This window comes from Hippopotamus amphibius, chromosome 8, assembly GCF_030028045.1.
Source record: "Hippopotamus amphibius kiboko isolate mHipAmp2 chromosome 8, mHipAmp2.hap2, whole genome shotgun sequence".
NCBI lineage: Eukaryota > Metazoa > Chordata > Mammalia > Artiodactyla > Hippopotamidae > Hippopotamus > Hippopotamus amphibius.
Window position 1 is genome coordinate 119,619,890 of NC_080193.1, and position 20,333 is coordinate 119,640,222.

Here is a 20,333-nt window from a genome sequence, read left to right on the forward strand (position 1 = left end):
TTATGTGTATTTAACCATGATCAAAAAAATTAAAGGAATCGAGAGTTCTAAGGAAGACACAAAATGGCCTTTATTAATTTGAAACCTCCTTCCCCCCAAAGATAAAGCCTAGACGTACTTGATATTCTTGCCATAGAGTTAGCAGATGCTTCTCTAAGTTAAAAATAGTTGACAGTAGTTCTCACCTCTGTGTTCTAGTGAAAAATAGTCATTGTTAGTGATCATAAAGTCCCAGAACTCAAGGCCATTTTAGAAGACTTCTAGATACTCTATCCTTGTATTTTCCCTGGAAGGAAGTTACCTGGTTTATTCCTGTGATAAATAAAAGTACCTCATGTTGCAGGAGCTTGCTTACTTTCCTTCTCCTCCACGACTAAAGAACATAGATAAGACCATTACTTGCAGCAGAACTTATGACTACACCCATTGCTAACCCTTTCCCTTCTGAGATAATATTTCAACTCTCTATCCTTACTTTCTAGATAATTTTCAACTTTTAATATTTCTTATTTATCCTTTCTTATTTTTATTCTAATTTTCTCTCATTTTCCCTAAATAGTGGCCCTTTAAAGTATTTGTTACACTTACATCTGAGATTACAGTGAAAGAGTATGTCTTAGTTTTCTACTCATCATTACTTCAACTCAGAGGCATCTAACTTTTCAGACCATTCTGTATGACTACCTTCACTTCTATACCCATTTGGATTAAATTAGATCTCTTTGACTTTTTCAACTGGCAAGACCAACCATGTAAGCCTTCAATAGTGGTCTTGCATAGAAGGACCTAAATCTAAAGTCTGTGGTTTTGACAGGCACATTTTTGTTCTAACTCAAGGACAATCTGGTTAGCAGTTCATACGTTTGTCTGAACTTCTTTAACAGTAGAACTTGTACACTATTCGGAAATCCAAACATCAGGTCAACAGTAGATAAAGCTGATATTTCCTTTCCCAATTTCTAGAGCCGTAAGAAGCAGAGGCCCCCCAAACTAGTGGGTGATGTGTCCCTTGCTGGAGCTGAACTGAATATGGAAAGTGGTAACACCGCGACTACGGATCATCCCCTCTGGTGTTCATGTGACCAGTGGGGCTGCAACTGATTTGGATATGGGACTGCAATTGTAGGAAACACTAGGGGTTAGGCCAAGACTGGGCTTAGGTGAATTTGTTCCTTAGCTGGTGCCAGCCAATATTTTTTTTCAATGAATGAGAGATTTTTTGGAGATAACTTTGTTTCAAATTGAACTTTATCATGTGTGTGAAGTACCACCCCAGTTTAATTTTTTGTATTGCAGGAGACAGGTGATCATTATAAAATTACTTCTATCACTAATTCCTTCAAACAGACTTTCAAACCACAGGTCTCTGTTGCAGAGCTCCTACTCATTCTGACCCTTTTATCCCCACTATTTCCATTGGAACTCTCACCTCCTGATATGAGCAGCACTTTCTCTTCATAGTCTTTCAAAATAATTATTCATAGACTGTTGTGAAATCTGAAAATAATATTACAGCAAAAATTTGCTTGGGAAGGTGCTTGAATCCTTCCCAATTTTCTCCTCTCAAACCAAGCAAATTTCCCTCTTGAAAGCTACTAGACTTAGCAGGACTGAATTTGTGCCTCCAACTCGGGGCACTATGGCTTACCTAAGAATGTTTCTGGGCCCAGTTTGTATGTGTGCATGTATACCTCACGGCTGGGACGTGCAAAGAATCTTGAGAGTTGCTCCTAGATTCCCTGGAGAACTACATTCGGGTAGCATTAGAAGGAATGATGGGCTCTACTCAATAAGACAGGGCAAGGGCAAGAAAAGCAGTGACTCCAAGGGCTATGGAAGCACATCCAAAGCCAAGGGGAGAGCCTGTGCTCTGCCTTAGAACACAGAAGGAAGGAGCTGAGGGGGCAGGGGTTGTATTGAATATATTCCAGACTAGAATCCATGTAAGTCCATTTCATACATTAATTATACAACAATTTACTGTTTATCTGTATTGCCTTTGGTATACCAGGTTTCTTTTTTTATATAATTTTAAAATAATTAATTAATTAATTAATTGGCTTTGTTAGGTGTTTGTTGCTGTGCATGGGCTTTCTCTCATTGCGGCGAGTGGCGGCTACTCTTTGCGGCGGTGTGCGGGCTCCTCATTGTGGTGGCTTCTCTTGTTGCGGAGCACGGGCTCTAGGTTCACAGGCTTCAGTAGCTGCGGCACGTGGGCTCAGTAGTTGTGGCTTGTGGGCTCTAGAGTGCAGGCTCCGTAGTTGTGGCGCATGGGCTTAGTTGCTCTGTGGCATGTGGGGTCTTCCTGGACCAGGGCTTGAACCCATGTCCCCTGGATTGGCAGATGGATTCTTAACCACTGTGCCAGCAGGGAAGTCCAACCATATTTCTTAAATGAATAATGTTATTCAAAGGTGTTCAGAATCATCTTATTCAAATAGATGCTGCACAATGCACAAAACTCTCTTAAAGTTGTTTATAGAGAAAAAGTCTAGTTTCTCATAAACACAAGTTTTTGTATAGAAGCAGTACTGAGAGAATAATAGTAAACTGCTGGGCTACAGAGAGAGAAAGAGATCAGTTGAGCCAGGGCAGGAGAGATTCAGTTCAGGAAAGAGCACCCCTGCGAGGAGCAGCCACTGACGGCTGGCAGTTCGAAGCTGTGGTATTCATCAAGGGCAAGGGCTAGGTGCTGCCAGGCAAGGAAACGGCCCTTAGGAACAGCAGAGAATGTCACTTTAGGGAGATGATATACCCCGCTGCTTTGGGTCACCTTTGCAGAAGATGGTGAGACTTCTGTGTGTCTTCAGTCTTTAGTTTTATTAGTCTGGTTTGACTAGACAACCTCTAGTCAATTCTTTCTGAGAATTCAGTCCTATGACCTGAGTGAGGAAACAGTATCATAATTTTCAAGCATTCTGACAACTTGGGCCAATTACATAGGCTCTAAATAGTGAAATGGCTCTTAGGTTCCAAGCTGGGAGGGAGTAATGAAAGGAAAATAAATTGCACATATTCTCTTCCAAAATAGTCCTATTTAGTGCCAACCAATTCCATCTTTATCCAGTAGTAATTTTCCTACCTTTCCTAATTCACTGAACTGATTTATATCTGGCAAACAGATGATTATAAATTTGTCATTTGGGGTTCTGCATAAAATTTCAATAATACCTTAGTTATAAAGACAATATGTTGCTTTTTAAAAATGAAACATTTAAACACATTATTATGGAAATTTTCAAATAGAAAAAATTGAATACTATACTAAACCCCTATTTGTCCATTTTATTCAGCTCTAATACTTAATAAGATATCCCAATTGTTTTTCATTTAACTACCACTTCCAGCTCCTGGGTTATTATTTTTGCCCCCCCCTTTTGGTTTTGTTTTATTTTCCCCCACATTCTAGTCCCTGAATTACTTTCAAGCAAATCCCAGACATTATCATTTTGTAGATACCATTAACATACCTGAAAACAATTCCCCTTCATCGAAGAATATGTGGTTAATATAAAATATCCACTCAGTGTTCTAAATATCCCCAACTGTTTCATAAAATTTTTTGCAGTCTGTTTGTTCAAATCAAAATCTAAATAAAGTCCATACATTGCCTTTGGCTGATATAACTCACCCCCCCCTTTAAATCTATAGATTACTCTTCCATCTGTATTTTTTTCTTGCTATCTTTTTAAAAGAAACCATGTCATTTGTCCTACAGATTTCTCACATTCTTGATTTCTGTTGCCTCCATATATTTTTTAAAACGTTATCTCATTTTGTCTACGTAACTACCTGATGAAGTAGACAGAAGAGATAATTTACAATCAAGCAAAGGAAGTTGATCAGGGTATAGAGGGATAAGGCAGCTTGTCCAAACTTGGAGTTAGTAAGTATTTGAACCAAAACTAGAATCCAGGAAACACATTTCTTAGACCAGAGAGCAGCTCTTTTTACCCAAACACTGAGCCTTTTATTTCATGAATTAAAGCAGTATTAAAACACCAAAAACCCTGAGGAGCTTTTGAATAAAAAAATTAAGGTATTATTAGTACGGTTTAATGTTTTATGATTTCTTAAAAGTAATCCATATACACTGTTATCTAGGCACCATTTTTCATGAATGGGAATCATTGAGCTTCAATATATGTATATATGTTTACTTGTCTACAGTAGTATATGTGCTTATGTGACCGTCTTAAATGTATTCTTTCATAACATTCACATCTGAGTATTTCTTTGTCTTAGTTGCTATACTAGATTATAAACTTTTGGATGCAAAGTACAGTGTTAGTTTCTTTGCAGTTTCTCATAGTCAAATGTATGTGACTGATATTCAGGATTTTTGGTGAAAAACAAAGGCAAACTAAGCTGTGTGAATTCTTATTCAGTACTGAGGTAGATCCATTTTCTGAGTAATGAAATACCTTCTACGTCTCTGCTTGTTTGTCACTGCCATCTACTGGTGCCTGATGTTATTTCTGATTAAGATCTTTTAGGGAAGTCTGAAAGATGGGACTTAATGGAGAAAAAAGAAATTATGAAGTCATAAAAATTCTTTGAGAAAGTTCCTTTCAAAGGAATAGGTGCTTCTTTAATAAGTAAAGCTAGCTTAAGTGTACAATAAAAATTACCAACTTCTAAAAATGTCTATAATATCTATTATAACACCCTCTAAGCATTATAAAAGTTGCTAATTAAACTTATAGATCATCTGATACAACTTTTGAGGCATAAAATGAATATAACTTCTATAGAGCAAAATTAAAATTATATTTAAATGTAAGCAAAGAAACTGAAATGTTGTTATAAAATACCAGGTCAGAAATGATAAAGGGCTGAATGAAATAAGATAGTAGAGATCTGTGAAGGGCATGAGGTAGAATATGTTGGTGAAATGACTGACTGATGGCTCAGTGACAGTGAAGAGCGAATTATGATGACTCCCAAGTTTTAGCTGGATCCTTAGAAAAATTCCCTTAACAAAGTGTACATTCTAAGGAAGAACACATTTGAAAGGGAAATATAAGTTCAGTTTTGGACAATGCTAAGTTTGATATTTGTTGACAATGCTCTTGGTTGCACGGTCAATTAAATGTGTACAATGGTAACTAAATTTACTGTGATCACTTCACAATGTATACAAATGTCAAATCATTACGTTGCGCACCTGAAAATAATAACAATAAAAATGTAAAAAAGAAGAAAAATGAGTATAACTTCTAGTCAACAATTCTAACAAAGTTGAATTACTGGCAAATTAATTTTAATAAATTTAACAATATAGAACAATATTTCTGGTTGTTAATTAGAACGTATATTATACATGTATGAGCTAGGTTCTGGAAACAGAGCAGAACATAAGAAAGCCATGGCTTTGATTCTAAGAGAAGATAATTGTAAATATTGGGAGGAGGAGGTAGAAAAATTTATCATTTAGGCTTTTTCTAAGTTTATGCAAAACACATCAACAAAATGAATTCTGAAATTAACTTAATCTCTGCAGAAAAATAGGTATTTTTCTTTTTTGCATTTTGAATTTATCATTATAGTTAATACAGATTAAATTAGCTTTCCAAACCCCTTATATGGTGATTTATATTAAGGCCTTTTGATAGGTCATGTTATTGAGTCATGTTCTTTGGTGACTATTTGGGAGAGAATGAGTTGCTGAGGTAGTTTTAAAAATCACAATGTAGTTCATCTAGCAATAACCTCAGTTTTTATAGTAAACTGTATGAAACATTGCTGTTCCAAGCCTGAAAATTTTGTTATATAAATACACATCACTTTTATAAATTAAACATTTTTTTTCCACTTGTTTAACAACATAGAATGTAAAAGATACTTAAAATGTATATACTATGCCCTGCCTTGTGGCTTGTGGGATTTTAGTTCCCCAGCCAGGGATTCAACCCAGGTGGAGCACGGGCTCTAGGTGCATGGGCTTCAGTAGTTGTGGTGCATGGGCTCAGTAGTTGTGGCTGGTGGGCTCTAGAGCACATGCTCAGTAGTTGTGGTGCATGGGGTTAGTTGCTCTACCGCATGTGGGATTTTCCCAGACCAGTGCTCCTGCATTGACAGGTGGATTCTTAACCACTGAGCCACCAGGGAAGTCCCATGATGAGAACTTTTAAGATCTCCTTTCTTAGCACCCTTCAAATATACAGTGCAGTATATTATATCACCAGGATTTATCTTACAACTTGATGTTTGTACCTTTTGATCATCTTCACTCATTTTGCCACTCCTTCACTCCCCCACCTCTGGCAACTATCTGTCAGTTCTTTGTATCTGAGTTCAGTTGTTTTTTTTTTTCCTTTTTAAAAAATTTTACATATAAGTAAGAACATATAGTATTTGTCTTTCTGTCTGAATTATTTCATTTAGCATAACACCTTCAGGATTCATCCCATTAAGTAGGGTGGCAGGATTTCTTTTTTTATGGCTAAAAAATATTCCATTATATATCTAATATAAATAATGAATGCTGCAATGAATATGGGGGTGCAGATATCTTTAAAAGTTAGTGTTTTTGTTTCCTTCAGATAAATACCCAGAGTTGGAATTGCTGGATCATATGGTGGTTCTAGTTTTAATTTTTTGAGGAACATCCATACTGTTTTCCATAGTGCCTGTGCCAATCTATATTTCCACCAACAGTGGACAAGAGTTCCCTTTTCTCCACACCCTCATCAGCACTTATTATTTCTTGTCTTTCTGATATTCACCTCACACCTGCTAGAATAGCTATTATCTCGTGGTTTTGATTTGCATTTCCCGCATGTTAGTGATGTTGAGCACCTTATCATGTACCTGTTGGGCAGTTTTTTATGTTCTTTGGAAAAATGTGTATTCAGATCCTCTGCCCATTTTAAAATAGGATTGTTTGGGTTTTTTTGCTATTATGAGTTCTTTATATATTTTAGATATTAACCACTTATCAAATATGATTTGTAAATATTTTCTAGCATTCCATAGGCTGCCTTTTCATTTTGTTGATGGTTTTCTTTGCTGTGTGAAAGCCTTTTAGTTTGATGTCGTCCCACTTGTTTATTTTTGCTTTTGTTGTCTTTGCTTTTGGTGTTAAATCCAGAAAGTCATTACCAAGACAGATGTCAAGAAGCTTATTGTCTGTTTTCATCTAATTTTATGGCTTCAGGTCTTATGTTCAAGTCTTTAATCCATTTTGAGTTGATTTTTGTGTATGGTGTAAGGTGGTGGTTTAGTTTCATTCTTTTGCGTGTGGCTGCCCAATTTTCCCAACACCACTTATTAAACAGACTATCCTTTCCCTATTGTATATACTTTGCTACTTTGCCATAAATTAATTGATCATGTATGCATAGGTCTCTTTCTGGGCTCCCAATTCTGTTCTATTCATCTATGTGTCTGTTTTTATGCCAGTAACATACTATTTTGATTACTATAACTTTGAAATATAGTCCTTCTCAACATTGCTTTGGCTATTTGGGGGTCTTTTGTGGTTCTACACAAATTTTAAGATTGTTGTGTTTTTGTGAAAAATGCAATTGGAATTTTGATAGATATTCCATTGAGCCTACAGATTGCATAGTATGGACATTTTAACAATATTCTTCCAATCCATGAGTATGGAATGTCTTCCCATTTATTCGAGTCTTTTCAATTTCTTTCATCATGTCTTATAGCTTATAGTGTACAGGTCTCTTGCCTCCACGGTTAAATTTATTCCTAGATATCCTTTTGATGCAATTCTAAATGGAACTGTCTTCTTAACTTCTCTGACAGTTTATTAATGTATAGAAATGCAACTGATTTTTGTATATTAATTTTGTATTCTGCAACTTTACTAATTCATTAGTTCTGTTTTTTGGTAGAGTCTTCAGGGTTTTCTATGTATAATATCATGTTGTCGCCAAGTAGAGACTGTTTTACTTCTTCCCTTCTGATTTGGATGCCATTTCTTTCTTTTTCTTGCCTACTTGCTCTGGCTAGGGCTTCCAGTACTGTGCTAAATAAAAGTGGCAAGGGTGGGCACTCTTATCATGTTCTTAATCCCATAGAAAGAGCTTTCAACTTTGCACCATTGGGTATGCTGTTAGCTTGTTAAACATAGCCTTTATTTTGTTGAGGTACCATTCCTTCAATACTTACTTTCATGAGAGTTTTTATTATGAATTAATGCTGAATTTTATCAAATGCCCTTTCTGCATCTGAGATGATCATATTTTTATTTTTCATTTTTTAAAATGTGATTTGTAGATGATTTGCAGATGTTGGACCATCCTTGCATCTCTGGAATAAATCCCACTTGATCATGGTGTTTAATCCTTTTAGTGTATTTTTGAATTAAGGTTGGTAATATTTTGTTGAGGATTTTTGCATCTCTGTTCATTTGGAATATGGGCCTGTAATTTTTCTTTCTTATAGTTTCCTTGACTGGTTTTGGTATTGGGGTAATGCTTGTCTCCTAAAATGAGTCTGGAAGTTTCCCTCTTCTATTTTTTGGAAGAGTTTGAGAAAGGCTGCTACCTGGCTTCAGACTTTTATTTTTTAGAGTTTCTGATTACTGATTCAAGCCCCTTACTAGTGATGGGTCTGTTCAGATTTTCTGTATCTTTATGATTCAGTCTTGTTAGGTTATATGTTCTAGGAATTATCCATTTCTTCTCATTTATCCAATTTAAAGTTTTGTCAATTTTATCTTTCCAACAAACCATCTCTTAGTTTTATTGATCTTTTCTGTTCTTTTTAGTCTCTATTTCATTTATTTCTGCTCTGATACTTATTTCCTTCCTTCTACACTTGGGCTTTGTTCTTTTTTACCTAGTTCCTTTAGGTGTAACATTAGGCTGTTTGAGACTTTTCTTGTTTCTTGAGGTAGGCTTTTTATTGCTGTCTGCTTCTTAGAACTGCTTTTGCAGCATCCCATACCTTTTGGCATTTTGTATTTCCATTTTCATTTGTCTCAAGTTATTTTTTGATTTCGCTTTTGATTTCTTCTTTGATCCATTTGCTGTTCAGAAGCATGTTGTTTAATCTCTGCATATTTGAGCATTTTCCAGTGTTCTTTTTATTATTGGGTTCTAGTTTCATATCATTGTGGTCAGGGAAGATGCTAGATATGATTTCAAACTTCTTAAATTAACTTGTTTTGTGGCTTAACATATGATCTATCCTGGATAATATTCCATGTGCATTTAAAAAGAATGTGTATCTTTCTGCTTTTGGATGAAATGTTCTGTAAATGTCTGTTAAGTCCATCTGGCCAAACATGTTTAAAAGTCCAACAATTCCTTATTGATTTTCTATCTGGAAGATATATCCATTGATTAAAGTGGGGTATTGAGTTCCTTTACTATTATTGTATTGCTGTCAATTTTTCCCTTTAATTCTGTTAATAATTATGTATTTATGTACTCTTATGTTGGGTTCACAAATATTTACAAATGTTATACTTGTTTGATTGACACTTATTATATAATGACCTTCTCTGTTACTATTACTCCCTTTGTGCTAAAGTCTATTTTGTCTGGTATGAGTATGGCTATCCCAGCTTTCTTTTGGTTTCCATTTCCATGAAATCTTTTCCTATCCCTTCACTCTGAGACTACCTGTGTCCTTAAAGCTGAAGTGAGTCTCTTGTCAGTAGCATATAGTTGGGTCTTGATTTTTTTTTTTTATCCATCCAGCCATCCTATGTCTTTTGATTGGAGATTAAATTCATTTACATTTAGATAAATTACAGGTTGGTCAGGACTTACTAATATCATGTTTTCTATTTTGTAGTTCCTTTGTTTTCTTCTTCTCTGTTGCCTTTGTCTGTGAATTGATGGTTATCTGTAGAGATAAGCGTTAATTCCCTTCTCTTTATCTTTTGTAACTCTACTGCAGGTTTTTGCTTTGTGGTTGCTATAAGTCTCACATAGATCATCTTTTAGATATACCAGTCTATTTTATGCTATAACAATTCACCTTCAGTAACCTAACAAAAACTCTACTCTTTTACTTCCCCCTCATGTATTTGATGTTACAATTTATATTTTAATCTTGTGTATCCATTAAGAAATTATTGTAGTTCATTATTTTTGTTACTTTTGTCTTTCAACCTTCATAACTAGATTGGTAAGTGATTAACTCACCAGAATTAGAGTATTCTGAATCTATATATTTGCCTTTACCAGTGAGATTTATATTTTTATATATTTCTTGTTACTAATTAGTGCCATTTTGGTTCAGCACAAAGAATTCCCTTTAACATTTGTTGTAAGGCCTGTGTAGTGGTGATGAAGTCCTTCAGCTTTTGCTTTTCTGGAAAACTCTTAATTCTGAAGGACAACCTTACTAGGTAGAATATTTAGTTGGCAATATTTTTTTGTTTTTGTTTTTCTCTTTTAGCATGTTGAATACACCATGCTACTCCCTCCTGGCCTGCAGAGTTTCTGCTGAAAAACCTGCTTAGAGTCTTATGGGGGTTTCCTTGTATGTAAAAAGCTTTTTTTTTCCTTGCTGCTTTTGATTCTATCTTTTGCAGTTAAATTATAACTTGTCTTAGTGTGAGTCTTTTTAGAGAATCATATTTAGAACCCTGAGCTTCCTGGATCTGGGTGTCTGTCTCCTTTCCCAGGTTAAGGAAGCTTATAGCCATTATTTCTTCAAATTTTTCTGCTCCTTTCTCCTTCTTCTCTTTCTGGGACCCTGTAATGCAAATACTGGGTTGCTTGAGGGTGTCTTATAAGCTATCTTCACTTTTTCATTCTTTTACTTTTTGCTGCTCTGATTGGGTGAATTCCACTTTCTTGTCTTTGACTTCACTGATGTTTTTTCTACTTCAGTCTACTGTTGACCCCTCTGTTGAATTTTTCAGTTCAGTTACTGTATTCTTCAGTTCTGCAATTTTTATTTGCTACATTCTTTCCTATATTTTCTCCCTGTTGAAATTCTCACTTTGTTCATGCATCATTCTCCTGACCTCAGTGAGCATCTTTATGACCATATTTTGAAACTTTTATTAGGTAAATCACTTACCTCCATTTCATTCAGGTCCTTTTCTGAGGGTTTATCTAGTTCTTCTGTTTGGAACATCATCCTGTTTCTTCATTTTCTTTGACTCTATGTTGGTTTCTATGCGATAGGTAAAACCACCTCTCCTAGTTTTGGAGGAGTGGTCTCCTGTAGATGAATCTTACCATTTAACCATGCCCTAGCTCTTGGCTCTCATACCTTTGTGATCCAAAGGGGAGGATCTCAGTCAGCACTTAGATGAAGGCTGATTGGAAACCGTATTCTCAGGCAACAGCTTTTAAAGCATGCAAATATACCTCCTACAGGGGAAGACTGGGAGATGGCATTTCTGTCTGCTCTCTCTGCACTGAGGCTTGAGGGGATAGCCCATTATGAACTGTTTGCTAGTCCTATATGAGATCCACAAGCACTGCTGGCCAACAGAGCCAGGTGATAAAGGTGTGTCCTCTGTGTGGCAGCCACAATAGCTGGGGTGCCAGATGGGTACATTTAAAGTTTTGGACTATATAAAGTGGTATACTACCTTCTCATCTTCAGAATCAATTTTATCCTGCAAGTACCATTACAGAAAATTTAAAATGCATTTTGTTAATTTAAACTTTGTACTATTTCTTAAGTAGTCATGATGGACTGAGTATGTCTAATTTGAGACATTTGAGTTTGTTGGTAGACCTAAGACTAGACTATTACACAAAAACAGTTAAAATGGCTTAAAAATACTACTTATATACGAGTCTTTGTAAAAATGTCTCAGGAAATAACATAATGCTTTTCTAATAAGTATATACTTCAAAGAAAATTCCTGCTTTGAATACTGTTAGAAAACAAGGACAAATTTAAAGAAAACCTTTACAATATTAAAACAGTTATTTTGAAATAGTTATTTTATTTTAAAATTTTAACCATATCCTTTAAATGAAAAAGATATGAAAGGCATTAAATAAAATTTGGGAAGCATCATTAATGCCCCAGTCACACATTCCAAAGTTTCACACGGCCCCATTAAAAGTGTCTCATTTGCAAGTCTAGCTGCCGGATACTCTCGTCTGCTAAAACTGGTGCTGTGTTACCCAAGGCTGGTGCACACAAAAATGGTGTTGCTGAGAAAAATGGCAGTTTTTACCTGGCACTCTAGAGGTGCTCTACTCACTAATGTGGCCATTAAAATCTTTAATTCGGTCAGCTGTTTTTAAATACCCAGTGATACTGATATGACTGCAGAAAATTCTGATGTATGTTACTTTTATGATACCTATTATTTAACATGTCTCCCAGGTAGTCCTGGCTTTTGAGCTGATTCCACAGATGTATGTAGACCCAGTTACAGGATACATAATATTCACTATTTCACTTACTGCCTAAGATGTTTCTCAACCAGTAAGTTTGGAATTCTATTTATAGGTAATAGTATAGGTACCTGTAAGCTTGTTTATGGTTTCCATGTCAGAATTGTGAAATTAGAGACACTAGGGAGACAGGGACTAAGCCTTGGGTTAATGTCCAGCATAGTGGTACTCATATAATTGGTACAAGTTAAGTAAATATTTACCAAAATGTCTTTGGGAATTCCATTTTGGAATTCTTGTAGAAACAAGCCAATTTTGAAAATCTTCTAGGCTCTGAAAATTTAATAAATGAAAGGCACTTGCCATTACTGATCATAAGTCAAAAAGGTGGTGTAAAATTAAGGTTAGGAGTGGTGACTGTTCTCTGTGTGCCTACATGTGTAAAGTGGAATTCAAGACAAGAAGTTACAAGATACACAAGAAACAATATGGGAGAGAAGGGTTAGACTTGAAATTGAAAAAAAATTGATTACTTTTTGGATAAATTGCAGTGATAAATTAACCTTTATGAGGAAATTTTGGGGAGTAAAGTGATATTTAAACAAACAAAAAACAAAAAACCCAAAACTCTCCCTACATCATAAAGCATAATTCAAATAGGTTTTAGGGAAAACTTAAGTCTAAAGAAAAAAAAACCTGTTGACCTCTTTTGATCAACTGGGATTTTTACCATTCCACCTCTGAATTACAACTAAATAACTACATGTTACGTTTTGTTAATGTGCAAGGAAAAAAAATTTGGATTCTTTGAACCTGAACAACTAAGAAACTAAAAGATTCCATCCTTAAATTTTTATACTTGATTTTCTTAGAAAAATAAGTTGTTATGCCAAAATTTATCTGAAAATGGCAGCCTCTAACAGTAAATACTTGGAATAAACATAGTATCATTATGACCTATAATGAAACAAACCCACAAAGTTAATTTTTCCTTCTTGAATAATAAAGATTGGACAACAGTGAAAAACCAAAGCTATGAAGGAAAACAGGCAAATGTAAATATAGGATATGTATTAAGACAAAGTCCAGAAGTCAAAAGCAAATATTAGAAAGATGCTTCAAAAATCAATTACCATCAGAGGGAAAACACTGTGAAGCAATTCAGAAAACAAATGAACACGTTATCTTTAAAATATAGAAATATTTGGGATACTCTACAATGCCCAGTTAATTGCTATAAATATTTTTTCCCCTCAGGTATATCTGGATACTGTAGAAGTCGACAGGATTTGTTTATTTATTGTTACAAAAATTTTTTCTCACATGTGAAAAGTTAAAACCAATTCTTCAACCTTTAGAAAGGAAAGAAAATGAAGAATCTCTTCACTATAATATGGCATGAAAATAGGGTATCTGTTTATTTCCCCACATTCTGAGTATGTTTTTTTTAAATGAAATACATGGTCAGATAATCAATTTCAGAGACTTTTTAGGAGAAGTGGTGACTAAAAACCAAGCTCTCTTTTTAGGCCAGCCACAAAACTTGAAGTGAAGAAGTACACTTTGTATAACTTAGCATGTACATAGATCATAGAGCAGGCTCATGTTTGAGTCAGTAAGCCTAAATATCTTTCTGGGGTTAGCAATCTGTGGCCCATGGGCTCAATGTGGCTTGTGGCCTATTTGTGTACAGCCCTGAGCTAAGAATGGTTTTTATATTTTTTAAAGGGCTGTAAACAAAACAAAAATAGAGAATATGTGACAAAGAACCATATATGGTCTACAAAGCCTAAAATATTTACAATCTGGCCCTTTACAGAAAAAGTCTGGAGACCTTTCACTTATATCAATGTTGTACAGAATTCAGGCAGTGCAATTACAAGTCCAAGATAGTGTTCATTTATTCTCATCAAGAACATAGTAACATTCTGAAAAGGTGTCTTCTGAGGTCATCTGTCAATTTCTTTTCAATTGTTTCTTCATTTTCAACATCATTAAAGTTCATCCTACAATAACAATATAAAAGGGATTGAATTCCTTTCTCTTTCAACATCTAATATTAAAAACAAGGTAAAAATAATAAACTGACCTAAGTTTTAACTTTTCAAAAGTAATTATTTAATAGATCACATGAAGTATACCTTGTTTGTTATAACAACGAAAAAAGGATCTCACAATTCTCACCTGCCCATGGCAGATAATACCAATTATAACTTGCCACACTTTCAAAGTCATAATTTGATATGCTCTTTAACTTAATTTCAGTTATGATATTCTACTTTAATGTTTTCGATTTCAGATGTTTAACTTAAGATAAAAGTCACAATTTTAAAAATAAAACATCTTGAGAAAATAAACATAGTCAAAATATCAGAAAAACATTTTTGTTCACTGAAACGAAAAAAAGTTTAGTAACTATCTCTTTTCTATCTTTTAGATTTGGGTAAAACATAATTCTTGAAGCAGGTTGTAAAGTTTCCTGTACCAGGGTCTGTAGTTCTAGTATGGCTCTATAAAGCCAGTCATCTCTAGCCCTCTTCAGAGGCTGTGCTGTTCCTTTGTCTTTTCACTTTATATGGTAAGAATTCAAGAAACTTCATATGTGATTGTATTAAATTCCACTCAGAAAGCACTATAGCATTCGTAAACTCTTTGGTCTGTTTCTAAGTATGTCCTAGAATGATGTTGATTTAAAAAAGGAAAACATGAACAGCCCTCTGAAGAATAGCAGGAGAGAGGCTACACTGTTTCTTGACAGATTAATAATTCAAGGGGGTGGGGGACGACAAGATGAAGATGGGTTCTAATATATCCTGACTATACCAAAAACAAAAGAAAACTTGGTATCTAAAAAGTCTTATGAGGCTCAAATCAATGTTTTTACATTTAAACAAAATTTAAATAATTTATGACCATAAGTCACTATTTTTCTGTTAAATGGTTTCACTTGTCCAAATTTCTAAGCATTTCAGTGTCTAGAGGCTACATTCTAATTGTCATATTTCCCAAAGAAGAAATTTCTAATTACTATTTTTTGAAGCTTCATTTTACTGTTTGTTGATACATATACTGTATATAGTAAGAATAAATTTAGATAATGTTTGCCAAAGTCAGCTCTAGATTTTGTACTTACCTTATTTCTCTTTCCATGATTTTGGAGGTTTTCCAATTTTTCATATATTAAGGCAGTAATCTCTTTTGCATCTCTGGAATCTATTTGCTCTCCCCAAGTATTTCTCTAAAATTGAAAACATTCTTCTTATAACCTTTTAAGTATGTAATGAAAACATGACATTTCCATCTAAGAAACTTGATTAAATATTCCTTAAAGTTCCAAGTGTTAAAAAGTTAAATTTCTTCAAGGAAATGCTGCTGCAAAAGCAGCTAACCAATAATTTACGTGAAATATTTTAAATACTAACAATACTTCTATGGAAACATGTAAATTAATTCCTTGGCTGAAATGCATTGCTAACTCCAAACGCCTCAAAACATCTTAACTGTTTAAGAAAAGATGTCCCCAGGGCTTCCTAGGTAGCGCAGTGGTTGAGAATCTGCCTGCCAATGCAGGGGACACGGGTTCAATCCCTGTTTCAGGAAGATCCCATATGCTGTGGAGCAACTAATCCTGTGAGCCACAACTACTGAGCCTGCGCTTTTAGAGCCTGTGAGCCACAGCTATTGAGCCCATGCACTGCAACTACTGAAGCCCACGCGCCTAGAGCCTGTGCTCTGCAACAAGAGAGGCCACGGCAATGAGGAGCCTGCACACCACAATGAAGAGTAGCCCCCACCTACCACAACTAAAAAGAAAGCCCCTGCACAGCAAAAAAGACCCAACACAGCCAATAAAATAAATAAATAAATAAATTTATAAAAAAGAAAAGAAAAGATGTCTCCAGGGGACTCAAAACATTCTAAAGTCACTGGTACAGAGAAAAACTTGACCAACTACAACAATGCAAAGCAATGTATATTTCCTGGTTCTCATCTGCCCACAGCAGGAAGGTGGCTGAAAAGCAGGGAAGGGGACAGGCCAATGCATCCAGGCCTGCTTATTTTGGATCTGGAGCCATTGGTTTCCTTCTTCCTGGTGGGAACTCTGAACTGTATGCTAAGATTGTGTTTCTGTGTATAGCTGCCCACCTGGTTTGCATTTCTCACTTCAATCATCATTCTGCTTTGGCCTTGTCTGCTGGATTTCTGATTCTACCCCTGCCTTTCTGTCTGGACAGGGATATTTTGGGTCCTAATCTCACCCCCTGGACTCCTCTGGACACATGGTAACATCATGTTTTCAAACAGCTCCCTGTATGGCCTGGTTAATTCTGTGACTGCTTATTATACTGATACTTCCCTAATACCACTCTACCTGAATAACACACCTATTTATGTCACCTAATTCTCAGGCGTTTTGAGAACTGGGAAGCTAGTGATTCCAAAGAAATTAAGATTCAGGCTCTGGTATAAAGCTCCTTTACTCTCACTGAATTCTTAAGAACCCCAGACTGTTCTTAAGATTAGAGATAGCTTCCTCAGAAATTAAAATCCTTCACTGAAAAAATCTAGATATCTGACAAGTCTACATTTCTGAAATTCATCATCTAATTTCTTTAGCTCTATTTCAAGATGTATTGTAATCAAAAATAAATAAGATCTAATTCTGATATTCTCAGAAAGTATATATTAAAACATTTGAAATTACTTATTTCAATGTTTTATCAGAAAACATGAATGCATGACAGATATTTATTTTACCACAGCTCCACTGTCAAAAATGTCTTATTCTTTCACTTGGGATGACAGCAAAGGTCATGAGTCCTTTCAGTTAGCAGTTATACAGGCTGAGAGATATACACTTTTGTATCAATGACCATATCAACAACCACAGAGACCCACTGGTAAATGTCTAGTTTTGTTAATTAAAAAAAAAACAAAAAAGCGTATTGAAAAAAGTTATGCATGAACCACGGAACCCTACTTTTTATTTTATAGTTTAAACCATTAAAAAATATTCCTCAAGATAAATGCTTAGGTACTGTCAAAAGTATTATAACAGTATTCTCTTAATTTTCTTTTCCTTTCCTGGAAAAACTAATTATAAAGGTAATATGTGTTAATTCTATAAAAGTAGGAAATACAAAGCTTCACAGAAAATAACTACCTTGAATTCTACCACCCACAGAAAATCACTATTAGTATTTTGGTATGTCTATTTAGTAGTTCCCTATTCATGAGCATAAAAATTTTTAAGGCAATGGAGATCATATCAATTGTGAGGCAGAAAAATCTTTTAAAATCACTTAGTGTGTATGTGAAAAGAAGCTTGTTTCAGTGACATGCAATAAAATAAAAAATGACAAAGGGAAAGAAACTAGAAAAAAGCATCACCTGCTAAAGGAAAGGCACAGAGGAAGGCGTGTACATACCTTTGCCCTTTCATAGGGATAAAACTTAACAGTTGGATAGGCTCTGATACCAGCTTTCTGGCAGGTTTGAGCATAAGCCTGACAGTCTACTTTTCCAGCTTTCACTTTTCCTTTAATCATCTAAAAAGAGAAAAATATGCTTTGCTATTCTCTTTGACATATACTATTCTGGCAACCACAAAGCAATATACTAAAAACTTTAAATATTTATAAATCTAAGGATTTGTTACAAAAGAAAAATAGTTTTAATCCTTTCCATTCAAACAAGATTGCTTCCAAATTCTTACTAGCTCTGAACACTTATTTACCTAGCACAGCCCCTCCAACAGCAAATAAATGCTCCTTTGCCTTATCAAGAAAATTGAGAAGCTTTACCCAGTACTACCTCGCCTTCCTCCTGTTACACACAATGTGTGTGTCACACCACAAACATTTCAGGTTCTGTCCTCCACCCACCTCCTATCTCTGGTCTCATCTGCTGAGGTGGCACTCTTCCTCTTGTGGGAGGCTGACTATGTCTACATTCTTTGGTCCCTCCCTGTCAGAGCTTTCTCGCTCTTCAGCATATACACATATGACCAAAGAAGAATTCCTTCTTTAATTGCACTGGTTCCTCTAGCTATCACACCCTGCTTCTTTCCTTGTCTTTCTGAGCAGTTTATTCTTCGACCACTTCCTCATCATCTACTTATCATCAACACATTTTAGCTAGCTTCTGTTCTTACTGCTCCCTCCACTGAAACTGCTTTAAGATCACCAATGATTTCTATTTGGCCAAACTGAATGGACACTTTTCAGTCTTCTTAATGGGTATCTTGACACTACTTACTGACCCACTCCTTCCTTTCCCCTTTTGTTTCTCGGCAATTATCACTATTCTCTTGGCTACTCTACTCCTCTGGCTATTCTTCTTCATTTCTAGCATGGGGACATCTCCTACACCTCAAATTCAAATGTCCAATCACAGTTCTATCTTTCATCAACAATTTTTTTCACTGTGAAAAATCTCCTAAGGAGATTTTATATACCTATATGCTGCTGAACCCCATCTTTCCCCTTGATTTCAGTCAACTATGTACTGGCCTGTTTCAGTTAAATAAGCACCTTAAACATAACATTTCTAAAATGAATCCCTTCCACTCAACCTACTACTTCTTCTGTTCTACTATCCACTCAGTTCAGGCCAGAAACTAGGGCCATCCAAGACTCCTTTCTGTCCTACACTTATCACAAATAAACACTAAATCCTAGTCATTCTTATCTCTCTCTTACATTTGTTCCCTTCTTTCTATCACCACTGCCATAATCCTGGTTCAGGTTATCACCTCTCACTTCAGGACAATTAAAATATCTTTGCTACCCCTAATTTTGTCCCCAAGGCTGTGGTACTCAACAGGCAGAGTAACTAACACACACACACACACACACACACACACACACACACACACACACACTCAGAGTGAAGGTCAGAGAAGTCTAGTTGACTTCTATTTTTGGTTACAGAAGGACACCATATTGTTTTTGGTACTCTGACCTTCTTCTGGTCTTGAGGGCCCATGTTCAGTCCATTCAATATGATCCTTCTAAAATATAAAATGGATCCTGACATATCTGACAGTTCTCCTCCAATGCTAAACAGTATGAAAGCAGTGAGAAAGAGTGTACAATGTGAATAGTGTAGGCAAGTAGACCAAACCATCTCCTTCTTGTCTATTTAAGATCCTCAGTTTTTGCCATGTTGCTCTGTCTTTATCCTCTGGTAATCCTGGACCAACAGCAGAGAAGCCTGAACATGCTCCACTATCTTGTGTCCCTGCATCTTGGCAAATTCTGTCTTCTCTGTTTAGAGTTCTCTCTAGCCAGCCCTTTCAAGTGCCACACTTCTAGTCATGTTGTAATTCTCATCTCAAATACTAACTTTTCTGTGGAGCCTTTTGTCTCCTCCTGGCGTGACTCTGACCGTCTTCTTCCCATACTCGTTTCACTAATTTCACTATAGTAATGATCCTATTGATTTATATATATATACATATATATAAATTTATTTGCATTTTATCTTCCCACTAGATTAAAATCTTTAGTTAAAGACATGGAATTTTTGTCTTTCCATTTTTTAGACCTAATATTTGGCAAAATGCTTTTTACTTGGTGCTTAGGATTTGCTGAATGACCTTTTAAACAATTTTCTGCTAATCTTCAAGATATAGCTGCATTACAAAATACATAACTAAGTTAAGTTTTACGGTACTTAAAAAAGGAAGCATAAGAGGAAAACAAGATACGATAAGTAGAAAAAAATGCATAACCTCTTATTTCAAAGACCAGTCAGTAAAAATTTTTTTACAGCTCCATAGGGGTTTTGAAATCCCCTTGCTAAAAAATTCCCCTGGCTTGGGATGTTCAGCTTTTGTTTTAGACTGGTGGAACTGGTGCTGACTTTCTCATTCTAATGAATATTTCGTAGCCAAAGGCAAAGTTCCTTGAGTACAGAGGTGAGGCAGCTATCAGTCTGGATGAGGTCGTTAATAGGATGTTATGATGGAAACACCAAAACAGACTGCATTTAGCTTAATTTTATAGGCATTTACTGAGTTAACACACTGGGATATACAGA

At 35.5% G+C, this 20,333-nt stretch overlaps 1 protein-coding gene across 1 annotated transcript in view; it reads right to left on the bottom strand.

Moving 5' to 3' along the window:
* Positions 1–13,784: 13,784 nt before the first annotated feature.
* DNAJC10 (DnaJ heat shock protein family (Hsp40) member C10) overlaps positions 13,785–20,333 on the bottom strand; it is a 59,331-nt gene continuing 52,782 nt past the window's right edge. Inside the window, exons 22-24 of the mRNA XM_057744995.1 lie at positions 17,720–17,839; positions 15,424–15,528; positions 13,785–14,296 (exon numbers count right to left, since the gene is read on the bottom strand). Of these exons, the coding sequence (XP_057600978.1) occupies positions 14,285–14,296; positions 15,424–15,528; positions 17,720–17,839 (237 nt within the window). The 3' untranslated portion in view covers positions 13,785–14,284. The remainder of the gene's footprint in view (positions 14,297–15,423; positions 15,529–17,719; positions 17,840–20,333) is intronic.